Genomic DNA, 24,257 nt, shown 5'->3' on the forward strand with positions numbered 1-24,257 from the left:
ATAATAATAATAAATAATCCATAACCATTGATTTAAGAATTCAAAAATGCTCACAAGTTGAACCTGAAAGATCAGAGCCAAAACTTATGGTGTCATCTTGATCATCATAAGGAGATGCTAGGAGCAGCTCCACTTTACTTATTTTGGAGGAGCGATCATCATCTGTAAGTGGTGTGCTTGCTCTCCTGAATATAGATGGTACATCCACTTCAGATGTTGCCTCACTGTCATCTGCTAAGGAAACGCTTTTATCAACGTCCTTTCCTGCTGCTTCCTCTCTTTTATTTTCATTTTTTATCTCCATCTTATGTGTCTTGATAACAGCCGCACCGTTCTCTCTTTCCTTGGGAAGGGCTTCAGTTGATGCCAGGTTAGTCTGTATTGTTTTCTCAAATGCTACATTTCTTTCAGGGAGAGCAGAACCTCTCACTTCATTTACCACATGATCTTCCTTTACGGCTTTGTCATTTTGTTTCAAAGTCTCTCTCTTGATTGGTATCTTAAACTCTGTGCGATAGCCACTTGAAGCACTTGGACCAGAGAGTGGCATTTTAATGGCTAGACTTTCCTTTTCTGCTTGAGACACAGAGTCATTGGGTCTTTCCTGTTTTCCCATCTTCGTTGGCAGCTGAGATGAAATGTCAGATGCTTCTTTAAGAAGTTTTTTTAAGCAGATATTCAATTCACTGCATTCTGCTTTTGTTGGAGCAACAGTTTTTTCTACAGTTTCTTTTATTTCTTGAGCATGGTCCGTCTCTTGTTGGAAAGGGGAATACGCACTCAGATTAGGCTGTGTCCTACCCTGTATTACACTATCCAAGCTTTTCAGCTTAAGAGGTGGCATTTCAGATGCTTCCCTAAGCAGTTTCTGCAAACTAGCATTAAAGTCTCCAAGCTCAGATTTGGAAGGAGCAACAGATTTTGCTATGGTTTCATTTACTTCTTGAGGATGGTCAGTATCTTGCTGATAAGTTAAGTCTATGCTCTGATTAGGCTGTACCCCTATACTCTTCTGCATTGCATTCTCCATGCTTTTCAGTTTAGGAGTTTGCATTTCAGATACTTCCTTCAGCAGTTTCTCTAACCCAGAATAAAATTCACTGAGTTCTGATTTGGAAGGAGCAACGGCTTTTGCTATGGTTTCCTTTACTTCTTGAGGATGGTCAATATCTTGTTGGTAAGTGCAGTTCACACTCTGATTAGGCTGTATCCTAACGTGCATCTCATTGTCAAAGCTTTTCTGGTCAGAGGGTGGCATTTGAGAAGCTTCCTTGAGCAGTTTCTGCAAACTAGCATTAAATTCACGGAGTTCAGGTTTTGGCTGAACTGTTTTTACTAGTATTTCAGTCACTTCATGATGGTTACCAGGAGATACAGGATGATCTGTTTGATCCTCTGGCTGAGAGCTTACATTTTCTCCACTTTTTGCATGTAAAGGTAACAGCACTTTAGCTGCCTCTTCATCTGGTTTCTCCAAGCGTGTATTGATTGGGCTAACATTATCCTGATATGGAACTGTAGTTCTCTCTACAGTCCCAATTTCATCTGGAGTCCCAACCCTTTCTTGGGCAGTAACAGAAGTAGCCTGGTCAGTCTCTGTGACCTGCTTATAAAATCTTTGCCCATCTTCTTCAGGCACATTCTCAGGCGCTGCTTGTTTACTGTTATCTATATTGTATGATGAAAATGAGATTTTGGATGCTTCCTTAAGTAGTTTCTTTAAACCAGCATCCAGATCACAGAGTTCAGTTTTAGGTGGAACCGTGGTTTTTTCTACAGTCTCTGAGACTGCCTCTCCAGGAGGCTGTGCTTCATTCTGGGTCATGACATAAGCAGCTATGCCAGGATGCATTGCCTTTGGGGAAGAGCTTGGAATGGCTTCTGCATGAGAACTCTCTCTCTGGATACCCTCGTCCGCATCTGCTGCCTGATGTAATGGACAGAAAGCGTCAGATTCCTTAAGCAGCTTCCCTAGACCAATTTTTAGTTCATCAAGTTCATCTTTGGGTTGAATGATGGTTTTTTCCATAGTTTCTTTTACTTCTTGAGGAAGTGCTTCCTCTTTTTGATATCTAGGATAAGTGTTGTGACTCCGTTCCATCACCTTTTCAAAAAATGTTCTCTGCCCAGGCCAAGAAACTTTCTCTTCGGAAGTATTTTCTGTTACGTTCTGACTAGAAGAGGATGATATTTGGGAGGTTTCCTTTAGTAGTTTCTCTAGCCCAGCATTAAATGCATCGAGTTCAGCCTTTGATGGAGCAACAGTTTTGTCTACAGTCTCTGCAACCTCCTCTTTAGGAGATTCTGCTTTTTCCTTGGAGTCTGTGGGAGCAGCCTTGCTCTGCATTGTTTTTACAGAAACAATTAGCTGTTCATCAATTCCCAATTCTTTTCTTGGAGAACCTTGATCACCAGCTGGTTGGAATGATGGCAAGGGTGCCTCAGACATTTCTTTAAGCAGTTTCTGTAAGCCATTGTTAAATGTGCTGTGCTGTACTTTCGGTGGAACAATCCTTTTTTCTACATATTCTTTAACTTCTTGCTCTGGAAGATCCACCTTTTCTTCAGGTTTTGAGATCACTGACTTTCCTACATTTTTTCCCACTATTTGGACAGATTCTGCATTTTCTGTCCGTGTCAGATTCACTGACCAAGGAATGGGCTGCCCTTCCTGTCTAGATGACTCAGGTACTTTGAAGTTTATTTTCTTTGTTCTCTCTCTCAAGGGAAGTTGATTTTGCTGTTGAACCATCACCTCTTCTTCGCTCATCTCTGCTCTGCTTTCTTTAAGTTCCTTTGACTCTTTTTGGTAAGTTGCTGAACTAATATTACCTGGGGAAGTAGTTTCATTTTCCTCATGTGATTTAGCTCCAATATCCCAAAAACTTCTCAAACTCTGAAAATGCAATGGGTTGGAAATTTGATTCTTAGACTCCTCATCTATTTTTTCCTTCAAAGACAAAATCTTAAAGTTTGGCTTCTGTTGTGTAGAAGAGGGATTTCGGTCATTTTCTGGAGATACTTGTTTCCCATCTTCATACTTGTTTGATGAAGCAGGAGTAAAACCAATTCTTGGTTGCAAATTATTTGCTTTTGGCAATTTTGTAAATTCATTAACCTTACCATCAGATTGGAGTATTTTTCTGGACTTCTCAACATTATGGTTTGCTTTGGATTTCTCCATTATATCTGGCCCAGTCGTTGAAGACTTTAGAAATTTATCTTTAGATGCCTCGTCATCACTTAATTCAACTCTTCTGACAGTAACCAAACTATGCTTGTTTTGAACTTTTGATTCACTTGATAAGGATGCTGCAGAATCAGTGGGTTTTACTGTTCTACTTCCTTTATTGATGTATTGTGCTGTGCTACTAGCTGATGGGGTAGTACTTAAAATGCCTTCCTTATTTGTAAGTCTGGGTCCAGTTGTGTCCCTTTCCCAGAAAGCCCTAATATCCCTTACTCTTCTCTTTTGTTCTGTCTCCTCATCTGAGATTTGTACCTGCAATGGCTGTTTGGATTCATGCTGAGGCAAGACGGGTAGTTTTGTCCTAGAATGACTTGGATCTAGTTGAATACTTCCTTGATCAAGTAAACCAGGTTCTTTTCTCTCTATTCCTCTATCATCAAATCCAGTCTGTGACTGAACATGGTCTTCTTCCAAGAGAGATTTGATAGTGCATATTTTCTCTTCCTCTTTCTGAATTCCTGTTTGCACATTAGTTTTCAATAGTGAACCTTCATTTAGCTTTTCAGGAGAACTGAAACTCTTTGAACCTGGTTTGCCTTTTCCATCTTTAAGAAACGTTGGTTCTTTATATGCTGCACTTTCATCCTCTGGTTTGTATAACGTTTTGCCTTCTGCAGCCGATTTTTTAAGAATGTGTGTTTCATCTAATTTAGTAACTGGAAGATCAGTGACCTGTAAATGTATCTTCTCTCTACCACTTTTACTCTTTCCAAGTACAATAGGTCCTTTGTTATAGTCTGTTCCTTGAATCTCTTGACTTTGATTTTCTTTTTTTCCTACTTTTAATATCTGTATGTCTTCTGCATCAACTGCTGCAGGTTTCAAAACATTGCTTGGTTTCCCATGGTTTCCAAATGACAAGTCAATCAGTGGTGTATTTTCATCTGTGCTTGGTCCACTATCTTTTGTAGTTATAACTCTTGCCCTGGATGATAAGTACAGTTCTTCTTTGGACTCTCTCCTTTGGGAAGTTACCGATGGAGTGTTCTCATCGCCAGTATTGGCGCTTCTTTTAAACCAATCTAATACTTTTGATATGGACTCATCAGCTGCCTTCATGAACTCAGCAGCATGTTTATCAGGCTTGGAAGTGGTTTTAGCACTTTGATTCTCAACAAGAACAGGCTTACCTTGTTGAAGGTCTGCAGTGCTGGCATTTGGAACCTGAGTAGATTTTGTCTTAGCAGAAAGTGGCTGCTGATCTGTAACATAAAATCACCTTTCAAGATAAGGAGTCAACAAACATGTGATTTTGCTGAAACACATTTTCCACCTTGATTAAAAGAAAAATCTAGTAGTGCTTATCATAGCTTGTTTCCCCTTCCCATTGCTGCTTGTTATTTTAAGAACTGTTTACGTGAAAACAGCAATCAAAAAGCCAAAATAAAGAGCGATATGATGGGGAGAAGGTGTGGCTCTTGGGAGCCTATCAAAGTTTACCACCAATTTGGAAGAAGAGTTGGAGTGGTCTTCCTGCCTTTGGCAGGGATGAGTTAACAGTATCCCCGATACGGGGCAAAATCCACAGGATTTCTTCTTGGGGTGCATAAAAATAGTTAGAGATACTTTTGGCTTTCAAAATGCATTATGCTGCAGGCAAGGTATTTATTAAAGAATAATTAGTGGATTAAGAGACTCCTCTAGACATCAATATGCTTGGATGCTTCATTTTCCACTGAGTCCCCACTACAAGTTATACAAGCTAAAACACAGATATATCCCATATGTTTGTTCTTTTAGCTTGAAAAAAATATTTCAAGGGAAGAATATTGATATACTGGCAGCACAGCAATGAAAATAGGCTTGTAGAACAGAACTGGAGCAATTTATGAACGAGTAAAGTCTAAGTCCAAATTACAACCTTACAAAAAGTTCACTGTGCAGAAACACTTATGTTTGCTTATAATTATGGCACTTTGATTCTTACTCAGAAGTGGATTTTTCATTATTTAACTGCCATGTTTTTTATTTAATCACACGTGTTAAAAAAAACCCCAAATCATAGTTCTATTATTACCAATAACAGACAATAGTGGACCAATTTCTTCAGTCCTTATGCGGGCAAAGCTACCATTAACTTCAAAAACAGGAGTTTTGCCTGAGCAAGGATATGTTTGGCCCACCAGTGTCTCTCTCTTGTTGCTCATAAATATGAGTATCCACACTTTAGCCTGGACATGTTATTAACCAGTTTCTGTTTAAAAAAAAAAAACAATCAATGATTAGAGCATATTCCCAAAGACTGAATGGTCAGACAATCATTAGAATCTTAGAAAATACTTAAGTGGTTTAGTGTGTGAAACTGGTAAATTAGTATGCAAGCAGAAATATTCTGGATAATACAGAAAGCTCTCTCTCTCATGATTGGAATATTAATGGACAGCGGTTTTTATGCCTGTTTTCAAAATTATTATTTACTCTTCTCAGTATTAACCCATTTGACTTGTGTTGTGTTGTTCTCTTACCAATAGTGTGTTTGGATGACTCCAAGTCAGGATTCGGGGACCGTTTGGATATGTTTTGAGACAATGTTTCGTCAACAGTTTGCACTTCCTGGACATTTGGTGAGATATTACTGGAGGATTTTCTTGGAGTTACAGGTTCCATAGGAAGACTTGTCTTAAGATGTAAAGTTTCATTAACTGGTAGGCTTGACCTGTTAGCATCAGAAGAATATGATGCTGAAATGTCTTCTTGGGAGGCATCTCTGTCTGTTGCATTAACAGATGAAGCAGAGGATTGGGAGCGTGGAGGTTTTACAGGGAGGGTTTGTTCATTTTGAAGTGCATCTAACCTACTAGTGTCATTTTCTGCATTCTTAACATAGTCTGATTCCAGTAAGTCAAACTCTCCTATATCTTTGCCACATTGCAGCTGGGGGCTCTGAAGAGGTTGTTTTGTACCTGTCCTGGAAGAGAACCTCACCTGTTTTAGTCTTTCCAGTGAATTTTGAGAGGGGTCTTCTGCAGGAGGATTTGTCTCAGCTACTCTTTCAAGAACAGTTGAAGACGGCAAACCAGCCTTACTCTGATGGTCAAAGATCTGATTAACACGAAGAACTTCTGAATCAGTGGAACTTGAACTTGAACTGCGTTTCAGAATGCCCCTAGGTGGTGTACCAGCACCACTAACCCGATCAGTCCTTTTAGCAGGTTTGGGAAAAGAACCATCTTTCTCCAATATGGGATCTGTTATTCTGTAGATGACTTTTCTAGCTTTTGGTACAGGAGGCTGATCTGCAATTCTCTGTGATTCATCAGTTTGTTCTCCAGAAGCCTGCCTATGTTCCTCTGACCTATTGTTTAGTATGTTTCTCTTGGATTGGCTCTCCTTTGAAGGTGACAGTATGTCTGCAAGACAAGACATGCACACAAGGGAAAGGGTAAAAACATACTGCAATACAGATCTCAAGCTTAAGAACATGCATTTAGTCAAAACATCAAGTGTTCTGCACAGGAAAGAGAAGGTGAAGACATTCTTGCAGCTCTAGGGTGCAATGCAAAAAAAGACAAGATAACGTTAACAGTCAAAGCATTCAGCAGTATAAAAAGTACGCACTCTTGAAACAAGTATATTGGAAAACCGACAAATTATCCAACTTTATATTATATTTAACTTGTTTGTATTAGAGAGTGCTGACTGATAGAACATTCCTATGGCAAAGAAACATAACGAGTCAAAGTGAGAGCACAGTAAACCTTTAATCATCAGAATTCTTATACAGCTCAATTATATTATTGTGTCTTGTGTTTGTGCTTCTATCCATTTCTGTAAACTGTTTTCAGGGTCAGATGGAACTAAGTAAAAAACTTTTCCACTCTGGACTAGTATTTTAAAAAAATGCAAGTAATATACACTTGTCCTTTCCCTGTCCCCCCCCCCACCCCACCCCATTAGCATGCATCATGGTAGAAAGCAGATCAGTAATTTTCATGCCTGGGTTGGCAAACTCTCATTACAATTTTGCAAGACTGGATTAAGGTACATCATTTTCTAGCTCCTGTTTGGTTAGGAAGGATATTTTGGGGGAAAGGGAGGAATCTAAAAAACAGAACTAAAGAAACAAGATTGGCAAAGATCCTGGGGTTTTTTTGCCTTCCTCTGCAGCATGGGGCATGGGTCACTTGCAGGTTAAAATTAGTGTAAATGGTGGATTCTCTGTAACTTGAAGTCTTTAAATCATGATTTGAGGACTTCAGTAACTCAACCACAGATTAGCGGTCTGTTATAGAAGTGGCTGGGTGAGGTTCTGTGACCCGCAACGTGTAGGAGGTCAGACTAGATGATCATGATGGTCCTTTCTGACCTTAAAGTCTATGCGTTTTAGAAACAACAGGGGGACAAGATCAAATGTTGGGAGCCCAGCTCGATCCCCTGCTGCTGAGCCAATAGCAGCAATGATTGGGACTGCTGCAAAGGCAGAAAAGAGAATATCTTAAACTGTTTTTAACTGCTGAATCACCAAGAGGGCTGTAATATAGAAGCAGCCCTTCTCAACTGGATGGCTACTGGTATGTCTACACTGCAGACAGACACTTGCGGGTGGCCTGGGTCAGCTAACTTGGGCTAAGGGTCTACTTAATTGCAGTGTAGACATTCGGGCTTAAACATTAGGGTCCTACAGCTTGGGCACCAGCCCAAATGTCTATACCAGCATTTCCCAAACTGTGTTCCACGGAACACTGGTGTTCTGCACGATGTGAATAGGTGTTCCGTGAAAGAATCGTAATTAAAAAAAAAAAAGTGTCTTGCACTTGATTTTTGTACTACTTTATATGTGCTTTCTAGTTAGAAATTGTTAGTTCAAGTTATTTTAAATTTGTATTTTTGCTTTGTTTTATTAAATAAAATATATTTGAGCATAAATACCACAATTTTTTATTTGAAAACTAAACGACTACAAAATAATATTAGAAATGTTCCATAAATATATACCAGGTGTTCCGTGGCCAAAAAAGTTTGGGAAACGCTGGTCTATACTATAGTTAAACAGCCCCACAGCCTGAGCCCCATGAGTCCAAGTCAGCTGACCTGAGCCAGCTGTAGGTTTTTAATTGCAGCATAGATCTACTATTGATGACCTAATGCAGGTTTAGGGTTGGGATGTGGGCAGAGGGAAAGGAGTAGACAGATCAGATTATTTGGGTGAAACATCGTTTTCTTAATATCTTAAGGGGTTCATATTTTATACATGCAGATTTAAAATGAACAGCTTGAAGAACAGGCTGGAGACAGGCTCATAACACAATAGGTAAAATTATGCCATGTCCTGCTTTATCACAGGATTTTAAAAAGGTTTTTCCCCCCTAGAAAATGTATTGTGTGAGGAAAGTGACAGTTAACTTGGTCACAATACCCCAAAGAATTTCAGAGTCCACAGAGGACATGTAAATTAAAAAATAATTATTTACCCTCATTTGGCATCTGAGATAGGCCAGTTGTTCCACTTTCCGAGTCCCTACTTTTTACGTTCTGTTCTGGTGCAGTGAAGTCATTAAATGGATTTTTCCTTTGCTAGAAAAGAATGGACATATAATTTAGGTCATATGTTTAACGGTGATAACAGAAACATGAAAACGCAGTCATTTCACCCCTGCAGAATAAGGTTTAAGCAGGCCTCTTATAAGACAGACGGAGGACATGGCAAAATAGCCAAGATAAAGGATTGTCAGAAGTGCTTGGCCTAACTCTGTTCCCTTTGAAGTCAGCAGGAACAGACTTAGGGCATTTGAAAACTCCACCTTTCTGAACTAGGCTACATCTATACTTAAAATGTCACAGCAGCACAGATACGGCGCACTTCACTAGAGACACCACAGCAACGGGCGGGATTCTCCTGCTGTTGTGGTTAATCACCTCCCCTCAAGACGATAGTTAGCTCGACACAACAATTCTTTCATCAACCTAGCACTGTCTACACTGGGGTTTAGGCCAACTTAACGACGTCTCTTGGAGTAAGGGGTGGATTTTTCACACCCCGAGACATTGCTATGCTGATGTACGTTTCCAGCAAGGACCAGCCCTTAGGGCTTGTCTACACTACCGCTTAAGCCAAATTTAATTGGTTGTATTAATTTAGTAACTTAGGGCATTTACTTTATACTAACTATTTTAAAACTCTGCTATGTGGTAATAAGGAAAGCCCATATTTCAAATACTAGTTAGTGGTTAGGATTAGAAGCAGAGTCTGCATTTTTGTTGCTTGGCAACTATATCTTTAAAAAAGTTAGTTTGTTGTTTGCTCTTTTCCTACTACAGATGTAACTTATGTCACTCGGGGGTGTGAACCCCTCTTCCCTGCCCCCAAGCATCATAAGTTTACATCAACTTAAAGTGCTGTCTACGCTGTGCTATGTGGGTGGGAGACACTCTCCTGTGTCTTCACTAGATGCACTATATCGACACAGCTGCACCGATGTAGCTCAGTAGTGAAGACAAGCCCTTTGATAGCCTCATTTCTGCTACTGTGACTCCGAAAAGGGATTCAGACCTATGCACAGGTGAAAGTAAGCCAGTAGAGCTGGCGCATTAAAGGGCCCAGGGCTCCCCACAGCGGCTAGAACCCCTGGCCCTTTAAAGGGCCCCCCGAGCCCTGCTGCCGGAGCCCCAGGGTTCCGGCGGCAGGGCTCCGGCGGTGATTTAAAAGGCCCAGCGCTCCGCTGCGGTTGGAACCTGGGGCCCTTTAAATCGCCCCTGAGCTCCAGGGCTCCCAGCCGCCTCTGCAGCTGGTAGCTCTGGGGGTGATTTAAAGGCCCCAGAGCTCCCAGCCACAGCTGGAGCCCTGGGGCCTTTAAATCTTGATTTAAAGGGCCCGGCCCGCCTCTTCCAGTTGAGGCCACGCCCCCCTGCCCAGGACTCCGGAGTACCGATAAGTCCTTTAAGTTACTTTCACCCCTGGACCTATGAGAAGATTCAAGTGAAACTGGAACAAAGCAAAATGGAGGCAATTTTCTCAGGAGGGTGAAGATGTTGATATTGGCTACATATAGGTAAGGGATGAAGATTTTCTCTCTGCCACAAAAACATACTGAACAGGAATCAATCCATCATTTTATACCTCATGCAACATCCTCAAGTTTTTATTCTTCTGTCCAGATTCTTCCTGGTTTTTAGTGGAGCGGCGAAGTGGCAAGAGAATAACTTTAAAAAGTCATCCTTAGCATACCAATGCTGAACCTACCTTTCCTGGTGACACGGCTACCTTCTTTGAGCTTTCCTGTGGTTTGTCTAAGGTTGCGTCCAGTGCATTAGAACTGCAAGATAACAACAGCAAGTTACTTAGTGTGAAACCAGCACATTGCTTTAAGGCTGTAGAAGTGAAAATTAAGCTGCCATATGCTTATAAAAAAACAACATCAAAATGTGAGGTTCTTCTGTTCAATCTGTTCTCTTTGTTTATGGAAGACTGCCACTCTTGGCATAGAGGCTGTTTACCATCCCTACAACCGTTTATGTGCCTCATCTACTATGTCTGAAGTCTTCCTTTCAGATAAAATATTACAGAATACCATTTTCGGAGCCAAAATAAATTCATTAAACATGCTCGAGTGGTTGGTTGCACTATAGCTAATGAGAAATTAAATGGCAAGGGATGGGAGAGTGGATTGTTTCTAAGTAGTAATTTTTGAAGTATTGCTCATTCATATGCAAAGATATTTTTTTAAAAATTAAGTTTATCATCCCATTCTGAGGTTATGTAATCAGGCCAGGGATAAGAAGCAGCAGCTATTTTCAATAGGTGGAAGCTATCATAGATAAAGAGCTGTCTGCAGGGAGGTTTTGGGGCTGGCTCCCACTCACCACCCTGAGAGTCCACACGGTCCAGGTGCCCCTGAACGCACAGGGAGTGGAGGGGGGATCCCAAAGCAAGGGCCAGAGAGTGGAGTGGGGACTAAGTGGCTGCCCTGCAGGGAGAGGGAGCAGCAGAGCTTCCAGCTCAGCTCGGCCAGGGGAGGGATGACCCCCAACATCATGGCAGTCAGGAGCAGCTTCCCACCTGTCAGCTTTGCTCCCTGCTCCAGGCAAGTTCCACACAGCAGCAAGGAGAAGCTGCTGCTGTGAAAGGAGCAGGAAGGGTGAGCACCACCAGGCAGCAATGGCGCTTCCGGCTGCTGCGATGGTTGCCTGCCTACAGCCCAGTTCCTCTGGGGGTGGGAACTCAGATAGATCCGGCGGACTGCAGGGACCTGAGTCAACCAGGGCCACATGCACACAGAAAAGCAATAGAACTCAGACCCAAGGTCCCAGCTTAACACAGGCCTGGACCCTCCAACCCTTCAGGATGCAGGGACCCTAGGTCTGAGCCCTAGGTTAGCACATTGGGTGTGGATGCAAGGCGGTTACGTTCGAGCCCAGGCTTACACTGCTGTGTAGATATACCCACAGAAAGCTAGGGACAGTGCTGGGTAGAGCAAGAGTCCAGCTCCCCTGCTAGAATCAATGTACCAAGTCATTTTGGTAACATGCTTAGGTAACGCTATGGCAGTGGTCACCAAGCAGTTGAACACGATTGACTGGTCAATCCTGGAGACTCCCAATCGATCGCAATCTCTGGCTGCTAAAAGTCTGGCAGTGCAGCGGGGCTGCTGCTAAGGTAGGCTCCCTGCCTGTTCCAGCCCCCCGCTGCTCCCAGAAGCAGCCAGCATATCCCCGCGGCCCCAGTGGAAAGGAGGGCAGGGGTCTCTGCACGCTGTTTCTTCTGCAAGCACCGCCCCAACAGCTCCCATTGGCCAGGAATGGGGAACTGTGGCCAATGGGAGTTGCAGGGGCAGTGCCTGCAGAGAGGGGCAGCACATGGAGCCATGTGCCCCGCACCCCAGGGGCCACAGCAGCACATTGGCCCCTTCCAGGAGTGGTGTGGGGCCAGTGCAGGCAGGGAGCCTCTCTTAGCCCCGCTGTGCAGCCAACCAGGTGCTGCCCGAGGTAAGTGCCACCAGGCAGGAACCCGCACCCCAACTCCCAGCCCTGAGCCCCCTCCCGGAGCCAGCACCCCATATCCCCTCCTGAACCCCAACACTCTACCCCAGCTCGGAGCCCCCTCCAGCACCCAAACTCCCTCCCAGACCTTGAACCTCTCATCCCACCCTGCACCCCAACTCCCTACCCCAGGCTCAGCCCAGAGTCCCCTCCCACACTGCAAACCCCTTGGCCCCAGCCCAGAGGCCACTCCCCCTCCCCAACCCCCTGCCCCAGCCTGATGAAAGTGAGTGAGGGGGGGGGGGGAGTGAGCGACGGAAAGAGGGGGGAATGGAGTGGAGGGGCGGGGCTCCAGGGAAGAGGCGGGGCAGATCCTGGGTTGCATTTACATTCAAAAAGTGGTCTTTTGAGTAGAAAGGTTGGAGACCACTGCGCTATGGTAACAGCAATAAAATGCCTACAAATGGAGAGCAGAGAAAGAGAGAAGGAGCTTATAAGGGGAAGGTTATAAGAGGAAAAGATTTCCTTATTCCATGTGATTTTGTAACTCCTCCTTAGAGGAGACCCTAAAGAGACAGAAGTGGGACTTAGTCACAGAAGATGGACAAAGATTTGGAAAACAGGTTGTAGGGCACAATCCTACATTGGCAGGAGATTGGACTAGACAACCTTGTTAGGAGGTCTTTTCCCATCTTTAAACTTCTATGAATCTAACCCAGCTCAAATCCAACCCAGGTCAGTAACAAATATGTTCAGCAGCCTGTGAATTAGTCCCTGTCACCCTCACAAGAAACATCCCAGAATTGGAGTGCCCCTTGCTGGCAGGCTCAGCCAATAGGTCAAGGATTGAGAGGGCACAAAGCGAACTCATCTGACCTTAGAGGTGAATCCTCCAAAATCAGGGATAGGCCACAATGGCAAGCGTATGTGGGGAAGTCTCAACTGCTGCTGCTGCTCATGCTGTACCTGTTAAGTGGATAAGCAGGAGATCTAGCCCCTTTTGGACATACTAAAGCTCATTTGCATTTTAAGAGTAAGTTTTGGATTGATTGAACATAAGAGACTCTAGGATTAGTGTTCGCAGACAGTGTAATTTATCAGCCCAGAGAGCCTTTTCAGGATTAAGAAACTGACTTTTTACACAATTCAGAACATAGAAGAGAGAACCTGAACTCTGCCCTTTCTTATGTGGCATATTTTACACTCTCAATCTACAGATGGAATGTTTCGTCAGAGAAAATATTGACAGATTGAGTCATTCTGTTGAAATTCCTTCTGTGGAAGGTTACACCCCCAAAAACACACTTCACACACCCAGCTCACAAAGGTTATGATATGCAAGAGAAAGTATCATGGGAATTTAAACACCAAGACAAGCACTGGTTACAGCTTGGTTATTGGAGTTAGTCATTAAAGAGGGAAAAAAAGGAGCACCACCCTACAGCATCAGTGTCCAAACCTAAAGATCCATATTCTGCTCTTATTAAGTCCAGACTAGACCCAAAGTAATGCCACTGACCCTGATGTGTTCACTAGTCTGAGAGCAGAATTTGGCCCTCGGTCCTTATCAAGGGAGTTCTCCCAATGAAAAGGATTGATCCTTCCCAAGTCATTCATGGTCATAAATGCAATTTGTCTCAATAACAGTAACCAAAAATAAGGTTTAGGGATTTGATTTTACATTTCCTACCTACATCTCCCCCAGATATGCTCAAGGCCAGATCCTGAAGTCAACCATTGTTTTGCCTATGTAAAGACTGAAGATTGGGCCTGTAGCCTGCACCATTCTCTACCCAAAAAATGGCGATTGCCATCATTAAAAAGTAGCAGCATTTTCAAAAGCACCCTAGCAACTGAGGAGCCTAAGTCCCATTGGCTGTCAGTCACACTTTAGCTAAATGCCGAATCTACTTTTGAAAATGGCTCTGGTGTTTTTGAAACATTTACCCTATTATCCTGCAAAGAGATTCCAGAATTACATTAGGTTCACATTTTTGATTACAGCCACGTCTGAGAGACCAACAGTCAGTTGCTCCTTCCTTCTATTCTGAAATACATAAGGAGAACACGTCTTCAAGGATCTACTGTCTTTGAAGACAGAACCGAATGCTTCCAATATACAGGTTTACCCCTCCTAGCACCCTATGTAGGCTGCTAATCTCTCATCACACTAATCCAGCAGCCCTGGAACTGGCTTTTCCTAGCTGCTATTGATCAACTGTTGCCATTAGGAGTGGGCACACAGTTATGTCAGAACAGTACTTCAGAAGAAGTCCACCCTACAGGGGACAGAAGAAAAGGCCATTTTTAAAGAGTTGGTCTCTCCCTGCATTTTTCCCAATTCAGTGTTCTGTGTGGTTGCCTCATATATAGAAAAAATAAAAACTCGGGTGATAAAACTGCACTATATCACTTAAACTATCACTGCTACTTTCCCTTGCGTTAGCTGCACATTCTGGAGGGCAGGAGTTGGTGTTTGCATCTACGTTACATAAATGTGAAATTAAATACTCGGCACTTAAAATGGAAGGTGTTATTTAAGTGCCGAGTATTATAACTAGTTTAACTGCTGTGTGAATTGGACAGCTCTCTAGCCAGTGGAATTGCAGTGTAAATAGGAATTACAGGCCTATGTTCCCCACTGAAGGACACAGGGCAAAGGCTAGTTCCTTTACTCTGAACGTGTCTAAAACAGTATGACATTTTCTGACATGGCTGGAGCAGTAAACGATATGGGTTGTAAAATTTATTCAGCTTCACACTAGTTTGGAACTAGGACCTGAAATAAAAAGGTCATTAAGATCTTCCCCTACCGAAAAACCACTCTACAATATGTGAACCAGTTACAGCTGCTTTCAGAACTAGCCCTTTACATCCATACAGAAAGAAAAAAGAAAACTAAATACCATAGGTTGTTGCAGTGAGCATTTAGGGAATAACCAATAGCTTTTAAAAAATGTTGAGATAGCAGCTTACTTGCTTAAAAAAGAAAAAAATATAGTTAAGTTTGACATATCACCAAATATTGTTAGAGGTTCTCCTGGCAGTTTCTTGCCAAAACTTGTCCTTTCAATCAGTCCCATAGCAGGTACCTGACCAACAAGTGATCCACATTGTAATGGTACAAGTAGTAATGCATAAGGCTTTTGTTAGTTTCAGAATATAGTTTTGCTTTCCATGATGACTGTACAATTAACAGAAGTGGGCTACACAGGTTAGCGTTTGAGAAGTTGTGGAATAAGCTTTTATGATTAAACAACATGAAAAGGAAAAGCAGCAGCTATCCAGTACTCTCCATAAGTGATAAATAATTTGTTATTCATCTTTTAATGCTAAGAACCAACTGAAGAAAACTAAGTACAGTAGCTAACAATGTCAATTTTAGCAGCAACCTTCAATATGTCTCTTAATTAAGATGGTCTGTGGAGCAGATACCTATCACCGCTGTTAAACTTAATTATTGGGGGGGAATTGCTGTGACAAAGCAGCTCTGGCATTATCATTCCTCAAATTTATTTGACCCTTTTCAGTCTGGTTTTAGGTCTGGGTATGACACAGACTATTCTGGTTTCACTGGACAATGATCTCCTTTTGGAGACAGGCAAAGATCAGGTATCCATGATGAATTTGTTAGACCCGTCAGTAACCTTTGATGCCACTGACCGCTTGGGCCGCCACCATATCTGCAGGCCATGAAAGTGGGAGATGGAGCTGCACTTGAACAACTGTTCTTTTCAGAATTCTATTCTGTAATCTCTCTTGTTTAATCTGTAGCCGAAGCTGCTAGCAGATACAGATGGTTTGGGCTGTAGAGTCATCAGCAGACAGATATTCAGCTTTACATATTTTTCCATTGGACCTAGTCAGTGCAATTGCTCAATTGGCCCACTCTCTTGGATTTAAAATAACTGTTTGAAGATCAACCCAGAGTAGATTAAGTTAACATTGACAGACTGAGAGAAAACATTCAGAAGAATTATTGTTTGTATTATGGTAGCACCCCCAACCTAGATGAGGGCTGCATTATGATGTGCACAATACAAATTTGTAGCAGGCTTTGTCTGTTACAATGAGCTTAATCAAATACAAGGCAGATAAGAGCTTGGAGGGGAAACAGACAGAGATAAAATTGCTTGCTCATTGTGACAACTGGTCAACAGTATAACCAGGAATAGAATGCAGGTCTCCTGAGTCTCAAGTCCAGCATCCTACCCACCGAGCCATGCTGGAGGTAATAGCTGCCCTTTCAATTGACAGATTACGCTCACCTTTGGTTACTTTGGCTCCCAGTCTAGAGGTTTTGTTGGTTCCTCAGCTGTTTCTGGAGGATCAATGTACAAGTGGCAGGTAAGAGCAATTTTTTTCTGTTTGTGTTTAGCTTCAAGATTGTCACCTTTCTTTTCAAATGGAGACCTCTATAGCAAAGGTCCCCAAACTTTTTACCTCACATCCTCACTTACCTCTGTGTGCCCTCCCACCCCCTGGAACCGGGAGCAGAGCCACAGATGGGGTAAGGGGGCCAAGCCCGCAGCTGGTGGTGGGGGCAGTCGTGGAGCTGGATGGCACTCCCTCTCTGCGCCCCCCCCCCCCTCGGGGGGCTGGCCCAGGCCCCCGTCACATACGCCCTGAACATTCCTCTGTGCCCCCCTTGGGGGACGCCCCACCATTTGGGGACCTCTGTGCTACAGCTTTGCACGTTCCTGTCACCTCTGAACTGGATTACTGCATTCTGTGGGTGTCTCACAAAGAGAGTATATTTCACTTTCACTCCAATGATCATTCCAATTCATTTCCAGCTATCAATGGAATAGGTGGAGATGATTTAACAACAACAACAACAACAACAACAAAAACCAAAAAACAAAAAAACTGACAAGTCGTCTATACCGCTATAAGTCAGGTCCTGGGCATCTCCGAGCCCACCTCTCTCCAGGCTTTACCATGACAGTTGAAATTATCGGGGATTCTCAACCTGTCTAATTTTGTGAATGTCTTGGACAGGATGTTCTCAATGGAAAAAACTCTATCCTGGGAACTGCTTCACCATTGGTCCAGAAGTCTCAGGGTGCTGGTATCAGATTGAGTATTCTATACTCCTGATCTAGCCCCAAATCTGCTCACAGTCATGCTAGCAGCACCAAAGTAACAGGAAACTGCTCTCAATTAAGCCACCTCCTACTATCTGTTACGCTCAATGGAAAAATCCAGTGGCTGCTACCCTGCTATTTGTGGCTGCCACGACCTTGGCACCTCAGTTTGGCCCATTATCCTAACTGGAGAATGGAAGATCCCTGAGTCACTTCTGGAAATCAACCCAGACTGCATACATCCAAGGCAGCTTCCAGTCTCCACCTGTCCTATGGTGTGTGTTTACGTGAACACGTGTGAGACTGTGTTTTATAAACCCCTGGCTTGTCTCCTCAGAGTGAAAGTTGCCAAAGATGGCAGTCATGGTGCTTCCAGGAACATCTGAATGCACAAACCATAACATGTCAAGCTACTGCAGATGTGAATTTCCAGGCTAGTCTGAGTAAGTGTTGGCAGACCACTGCAATTTGATGACAATGTGATGTTTTCAGGGCTTGAAAGTCCCCTTGCATTAAATGCCAGAAATATTTATGTGAAATGCTGAAAAAGGAAACACACGAGTCACAAATTATACGCAGCCCTAATTAATACACAAAAAGTCAAGTTACTGACTCCATCTCAGAGAACGCTTTCTTACCTTTGATTGGATTTCACGTCCCCTTCTTCTATCTCTTCCCTGATACCAGATAGCTCTGCTGGGACAGAAACTTCCTTATTGACATTATTCACCCAACTGTTCTTTGTTTTATCTGATTTGTTCCGACTCTGCTCAGCTAAAATAGGAAACAAGACCAAAAGTTATCTCTCATTATGTTCATGTAGGTTTCCACTGCAGGTAAATACAGGCAAGTAGTTGCAATAGGTTTTAAAATTATTTCACAAACACATTGTACTAGGATTACAGGTAAGGGTACATCAAGACATCTAGAGTAAATAAGTGTGTGGGGTTCTCATTTTATCATCCCCAATTGTAATATCCACTGCACCAAGAGTCCTAAATGTTAAAGCAATTCTAATTGGTAAAATATCCTGCAACCAATGAATTAGCAGCGGTGTTCTTGTATTTCTTACAGCAGCTAAAGGCTCATTGAATGTAATGTCAGTACAATGAGGAGTCTTAACCCCACAATATTTGGTGGTCAAATGAAAAGGAGGGTTCTGTAAAACATGGGTTCTCAATTAACATGAGTCAAGGTGGTAGGACCATTTTGCCCCCTTCCTATATTGCTAAATTGGAGGGGGGTCCTGGAACCCCAGCTAATTGGTGTATTTGGGAGGGGCAGGAAGGAGGTTGTCCCTGGATGGAACCTACAGAGAACCAATGCAGTAGAAGAAATACAAACTAGTATGTGAAAACTTGAACGGTGATCATACAATTGAGTTTGGTTGGGCTTTTTTTTTCTTTTGGAGGGGGAGGAGAAATCCTACTTTGCTGAAGTCACAAAGCATTCCATGAAGTTTTAGGAACATTTTTATATGGCCTTCTGTACTTCTGCAGTACTCCTGAAAACAAGATTAATTCTCAGTGTGCAGAAATAGAAGTGCCACATTCAGGTGTACATTTTCACAGAGCATTGCTGTGAGGGAAATTGTTTAATCACTTTATGAGTCATTGGAGCTAAACAATTCTGTGTAGTTTACAAGTCAGATTTAAGCCAGTTTTGAATGTCCTAATACGTAACCTTGCCGGTTCAAGTAATTGCATGCTTGTGAATAAATGATTGCTCCTTCAAGTTGCATGGTGGCCGACACAGAACTTTATGTTAGACATAGAGAAAACTCTTTACCTAGAGCTTAAACACACAATCTGAAATGTTATGGACTATCAGTTCTAAATGAGAAAGAATGCAAAGAGGTTTCTTCTTGCCCATTTCTGGTCCCCTGTATTTCTCTTTGTTTTAGGAATTCCAGTTGAAGCACCTCTGATTACCTACCACAAATAAAAAGCACCAGACTTCAGGGGTCACAAGTTGAACACCCAAAAGCTGGGGCATCCCAAATCAGTGGTCATTTGAGCCCTTGTGATATGCTCAGGGTCACACAAGGAGCTGTCAGCAGAGCTAGGAACAGAACCCCAGTGAAAGGGTCCAATTCTGTAAGCATAAGACAATCCTTCCCATCCACATTTCTAGTTAGTATTAACAGGATGTATTGACAGAAGAATGTACTTCACACAATAAACAGCAAACATACCTCTTCTACTCCAATTCTTGCTCAGGAGGAGATTGCATTATTTTTGTACAGCACCTTCAAAGATGCAAAATATCTTTGGTGCGCTAACTAAGCGGATCGTCACTATACCAGGATCCCTGAAGTAAACTTACCTATTGTTGTGGGTTTCCTTCTTATTGATGCTCTAATGATATCTGCTCCATGTATTTTATCTCTGTGCCTCTTTGACTTTGCTTCATAAAACCACTGCCCGCTCATATTCTTTAGCTGATTGTCATTCTTAATTTTTTCTGGTAAATGCCTGCAAAAGGGAAAAAGATTGCACTTATTTGTGTGAACAAAATAATGTCAGGCACAGTAGCTATGGATAGGAAATACTAGGTCAGATAAGAATGACCAAAAAGGGAAGGAAGGAAAAAAAAAGGGGACACTGGCTCTCTTCAGTACTGAAGGCTATATAATAGATGGGGAAAATATACAGCAGTGGTATTAAAAAGCTAACAGTCAGTTTTCCTGCTGCTTCATCCTTCTTCCTACTCCTACTAGATTAGGCAGAACGTCTGCTTTAAAAATGCAGTCGTCATAGATCCACTCATGAAATCCTTGCTCAGTCTTTCATCAAGCAGAACTCCCACTGAAGTGAGCTGGGCCCTGGGTAGAGCTGGGCAAATTTTCTGGACAAATAGTTTATTCGACCAGCGCTATTCATAAATTTGGGTCAAATTCAGCAAATGGTTTCAGCCAGAGGGAGAAAAACACCCAAAAAGGAGTCAAAATGTTTTGTTTCAACATTGAAGTGTTTCAAAATGTAGCTAGATTTCAACAAGTTTAAACATGAAATTAATAAAAATAAAACAATTTGCCTAGATTTAACCCCATTTTATATTGGAGTACTTGGTTGATTTAAACAATTAATTATTTATTTATATAGTGCCAAAAAGCATACACAGAAACTCAGAAGAGAGGTCCCTGCCCAAGCAGCTCACAGTGTAAATGCATCACTGAAAAACCTTCAATAGTCTGTTCAGAAGAGAGTTTCGGATAAGTCTTCAAAGCAAGCAATTCAACTTTACATGCTGCATAGCGCATCATGCTTCTTTATTGGAGAGTGCACATTTCAGTTTCAACTCATCTGAATACTTTTCATAGCAGTCTTACAAGTACTACTATCCCTTACACATTCTTAAGAACTAGATCATTTTTGTCCCCAAGCTGAATAGACACTATGTACAGACAGGGGCCTGATTTTCACATTGGACATGTACTTTCACCGGGGCAATTTTGCACAACAAATCAAAGAAAAGCATGAATAAAATCTTAGAAGGGAACTCACTGTGGGAATACAATTAATGAGAATTGGGCATTCAGCTCCCCTAAGTAAATATGAAAAATCCCACCTTTCATTCTCTGTTGAAGAAATTTGGTTCACGAAGTTACTTAAGCAGACAGCCTACAAGATATAAACGGTCCTCAAATTCACCTGGAGCCTTCTCTAAACAGTCCAATTAACTACATTTCAGAGATCATGGTTTATGTGTTTGCTACTCTCCAAAAGTGCTCTCAAGCATAAACTTTGATCATGTTCTGTGATCCTTTCCCAAAACATGCATGACATGTGATCATGGTGCATTACTATTCTCTTGAGCTTCAATCATGCCACTAGGTTACTTTGTGAACTCAAAGGCTTATTTAATTTGAAAGTCAATGGTGTCTGAATTTCTGGCATCTGGGCATGGTAGTTGGAGTGGGATGTTTTTGTTGCCTAACTATCAGGCTGGTGAAAGCCAGGTTCCTTTAAATGGTGTGTTTGAACCCCAGCAGGGTCAACGCAGTCCTTAAACTTTCCAAGATAAAGAACCAGAATTTATAGGTTAAAAGTCTTGTGGACAAGGCCTTACCCTCATCTGTTTTATACCTACTTAAGAGTTTTCATGTCACTCTTCTCATGAAGAGAGAGATGGCCTCAGTGCCCTGGCCAAGACATTTCTTCTCTTTTACTTCTGAGCACTGTGCTAAGTGTCAGTTCACCTAGCTGCTGCCCACTGCTAGAGATATGATGGCCTTTCAGTAGTGGGTGCAGTGAGGAGTGTATATACACAGTAGTATAGGTTAGGTGCTTGACCTTTTCATTTATACAGTGCCCCATCTTTGTATTCTCTGACTAGTTACTTTCCCCTCATTAATTGTAATAGGAGTCTACAATGGCATTGCAGCCATGGTCACCACAGAATAGGCTAATTCAACTCTTCACAAATGTGTGCGATCATGATAAAATTTTCAAGCAAAAACAGAGAGACCAGGAACCAGATTGGTGTTGCATCTGGAGCTGCCCACCAGCCAAGCCACAGCAAGACATTTTGAGGCCCCCTGTGAAAGAACGTAGGCGGGCCCCTTTAATTAATAATATTCCATTACCAATTTAATCAAAGTATGCAAACTACATACATAAATTCACAAAGAGCAACTGGCTGCAAATACCTTCAAAGCTAAACAAATAAGTAAATAACTAGCCCGTTGCGTTTAACCCTTCTCAGGTCTCTAAGTGATGCTTTGCATCCCTTGGAGTCATACAACCCAGGTATTTGAAGTGCTCAACACACTCCAGTGTCTCCTCAGATTTGGGTAGGAATATCTTCACTTTTTCAACGGACCTAGATGACACCATTGTCTGTCTTTTCATGTTATATCTTTAGATCTAAATTCTCACCTTCCTCCACTATTTGCACCTTCTCTTGTGACAATCTGTTTAAGCTTCATCAGGGGAAGGTTAAGCCTCAAGACTGAGGTATCCAGATCTAGTTTGGATTACCCTGATATTTGACATGGACTGCCTGTTTGGACTATAACTTGATTAACTGATTCTGGAAAGGACTTTTTTTTTTTCAATTCAGCAGCTCACCATTTCTACTATGAAACTGACCTGGGAAACTTTATTCATATCTGTAGGAATAATGACCTTTTAACCACAATACTCTCTCTCTTTTCTTTTAAGAAGTCTTAGTTTCGTTCATAAGAATTGGCTATCAGAGTGTACTTGGGTATGATCTGAAATATTCATTGACCTGGTGGGTAATGTGCCTGATCCCTTGGGATGGGTAGAACTTGATACATGGTGAATACGATTTTAAATCATCCTCACTCTATTTGTCTTGGATGGTCTGGGTGGAAGCCCAAGGCTGGATTGCTTTAAGGGAGCTGGTTTTTTTTTTGGGTTCTGGGTAAACAGCAAAGTATTGTAGAAGCTGTTTTGTTGCTGGCTTGGTGAATCTAACTATTAGAATAACCACAGTTGCCCCATTCTTTGCAGATTGCCCTGATTGAGCAATCTCAGTGAAGCTCCCCCGTGACCCTGGTCACAAGACCCTAGAGAAATACTGCAGTGCATCGTCTTGAAGAGAATTGTGTCCACGAGAGAGAACTTTCTGGCTGAAGAATAAGACAGTTTTAGACCCAAAAGAGGTATAGTGGAGCAAATATTCCATCTGCATGTGTTAAGTGAGAAAGTGCTGGAGAATAATGGGAAAGTGGTCCATATTTTTGTGGATTTAACTAGACATTTGACAGCTCATGGCACAAACTTCTCTGGGCACTCCTGCAGCTGGCTGGAGTGATGAAAAGTGATAAGGCTGACAAATGCTAGTATCCACCTACAAACTGCTTTCCTTTTAAGCGTTTATCCTGAAAAATCACAATTTCACAGTGAGACAGGACATTGAGGCAGAACACTCAACCATATAGCAAACCCCAGTTTCAAGGAGTTCTCCACAATATTCTGGTCCTGTTTTTTATGGACTGAGGTGCTAGGCACTGCTGCATGGTTCACTATTACAGATGATCCTGCACATGAGAACAAAGTGAGCAGTGAGCAGGCCTTTGTACTTATACAGCACCATTCACTTCCAAACCCCTCAGTCTCTGTCTTAACTCATCCCCTTCACCCCACTACTGCCCTCACAGTATTAAAAACAATCACAGAACTAACAAGATATGTGACAACCACCACCCTGATCACCTGGCTTGTATTCTTTATCCCCTCTACCCTCACCTGCCTTAAACTTCAGACAGGGGCTGTTGCTTTCCATCAGTTTGTATCATGCTTAGCACATTTTGGGAGCTCTTGCAACAATAAATATTTATATATGAACAGCTCTTCGACCCAAAAAGGGTTCACCATTAAAAAGTGAACATGTGTCACTGATGTGTTCTGTTCTAGGCACAGGAAGAAAGTGTGTCGTAACTGCTGGCAAATGCTGGCTTTTTAAATAGCAACCACTTTTTCTAGAAATACCTGTCAGAATCTCTCTCCTGCAACAGCAGTACCAAACAGAGACACAGGGTGAAATTTTCAAAAGCACTCAAGTCCCATTGTCAAGTGATTTAGGCACATGGGAGTGTAAATCAATGGGATTTACGTGCCAGGGTGAAATCACTTGTGAAAATGGGAATTAGGAGTCTAAAACACATAGGCACTTGCAAAATGTTACCTAGTCTGTGGGACCAAAATAATTCAAGAACAGAAGATGAGGATGTCAGAGGCAGGGGATCAAATGATGTGTTAGCCAACAGGGTGAAGATATATCTATTGAGAATATTTTTGTACCTTCAGCAATAAACCTTTAAGGCAGAAGACAGCTACGAACATTTGCAAAGCACATGAATAACTGTTTAAACATTAAGCTGTGCATGAACATTCCTCTTCAGTCTGCATAAGTTTATATAACCTGTATAAACTGCTACTTCTTTGGGACTGCATTTGTAGCTAAGCCCAAAGGTTTTATGATCAGTACTCAAGGCTCCAGATCAGGGATTGTATGTAACCGCTCTGCAAACA

The 24,257-nt window shown here is 42.2% G+C and overlaps 2 protein-coding genes across 8 annotated transcripts in view; both read right to left on the reverse strand.

Annotated features, from left to right (window-relative positions):
- LOC140905631 (uncharacterized) overlaps nucleotides 1-24,257 on the reverse strand; it is a 92,352-nt gene that overhangs the window by 65,201 nt on the left and 2,894 nt on the right. The window lies entirely within an intron of this gene.
- The window catches only part of SYTL2 (synaptotagmin like 2), an 82,226-nt gene that overhangs the window by 22,336 nt on the left and 35,633 nt on the right, over nucleotides 1-24,257 (reverse strand). For 6 of the 7 annotated variants that reach the window (XM_073336050.1, XM_073336014.1, XM_073336024.1 and 3 more), the window contains 6 exons: nucleotides 19,579-19,727; nucleotides 17,892-18,027; nucleotides 10,431-10,503; nucleotides 8,662-8,764; nucleotides 5,716-6,600; nucleotides 55-4,452 (listed from right to left, as the gene is read on the reverse strand). In XM_073336050.1, coding sequence (XP_073192151.1) covers nucleotides 55-4,452; nucleotides 5,716-6,600; nucleotides 8,662-8,764; nucleotides 10,431-10,503; nucleotides 17,892-18,027; nucleotides 19,579-19,727 — 5,744 coding nt within the window. The remainder of the gene's footprint in view (nucleotides 1-54; nucleotides 4,453-5,715; nucleotides 6,601-8,661; nucleotides 8,765-10,430; nucleotides 10,504-17,891; nucleotides 18,028-19,578; nucleotides 19,728-24,257) is intronic. The other variant, XM_073336070.1, reaches the window with a different exon arrangement.

The sequence above is a fragment of the Lepidochelys kempii genome, chromosome 1 (genome assembly GCF_965140265.1).
Source record: "Lepidochelys kempii isolate rLepKem1 chromosome 1, rLepKem1.hap2, whole genome shotgun sequence".
Classification (NCBI taxonomy): domain Eukaryota; kingdom Metazoa; phylum Chordata; order Testudines; family Cheloniidae; genus Lepidochelys; species Lepidochelys kempii.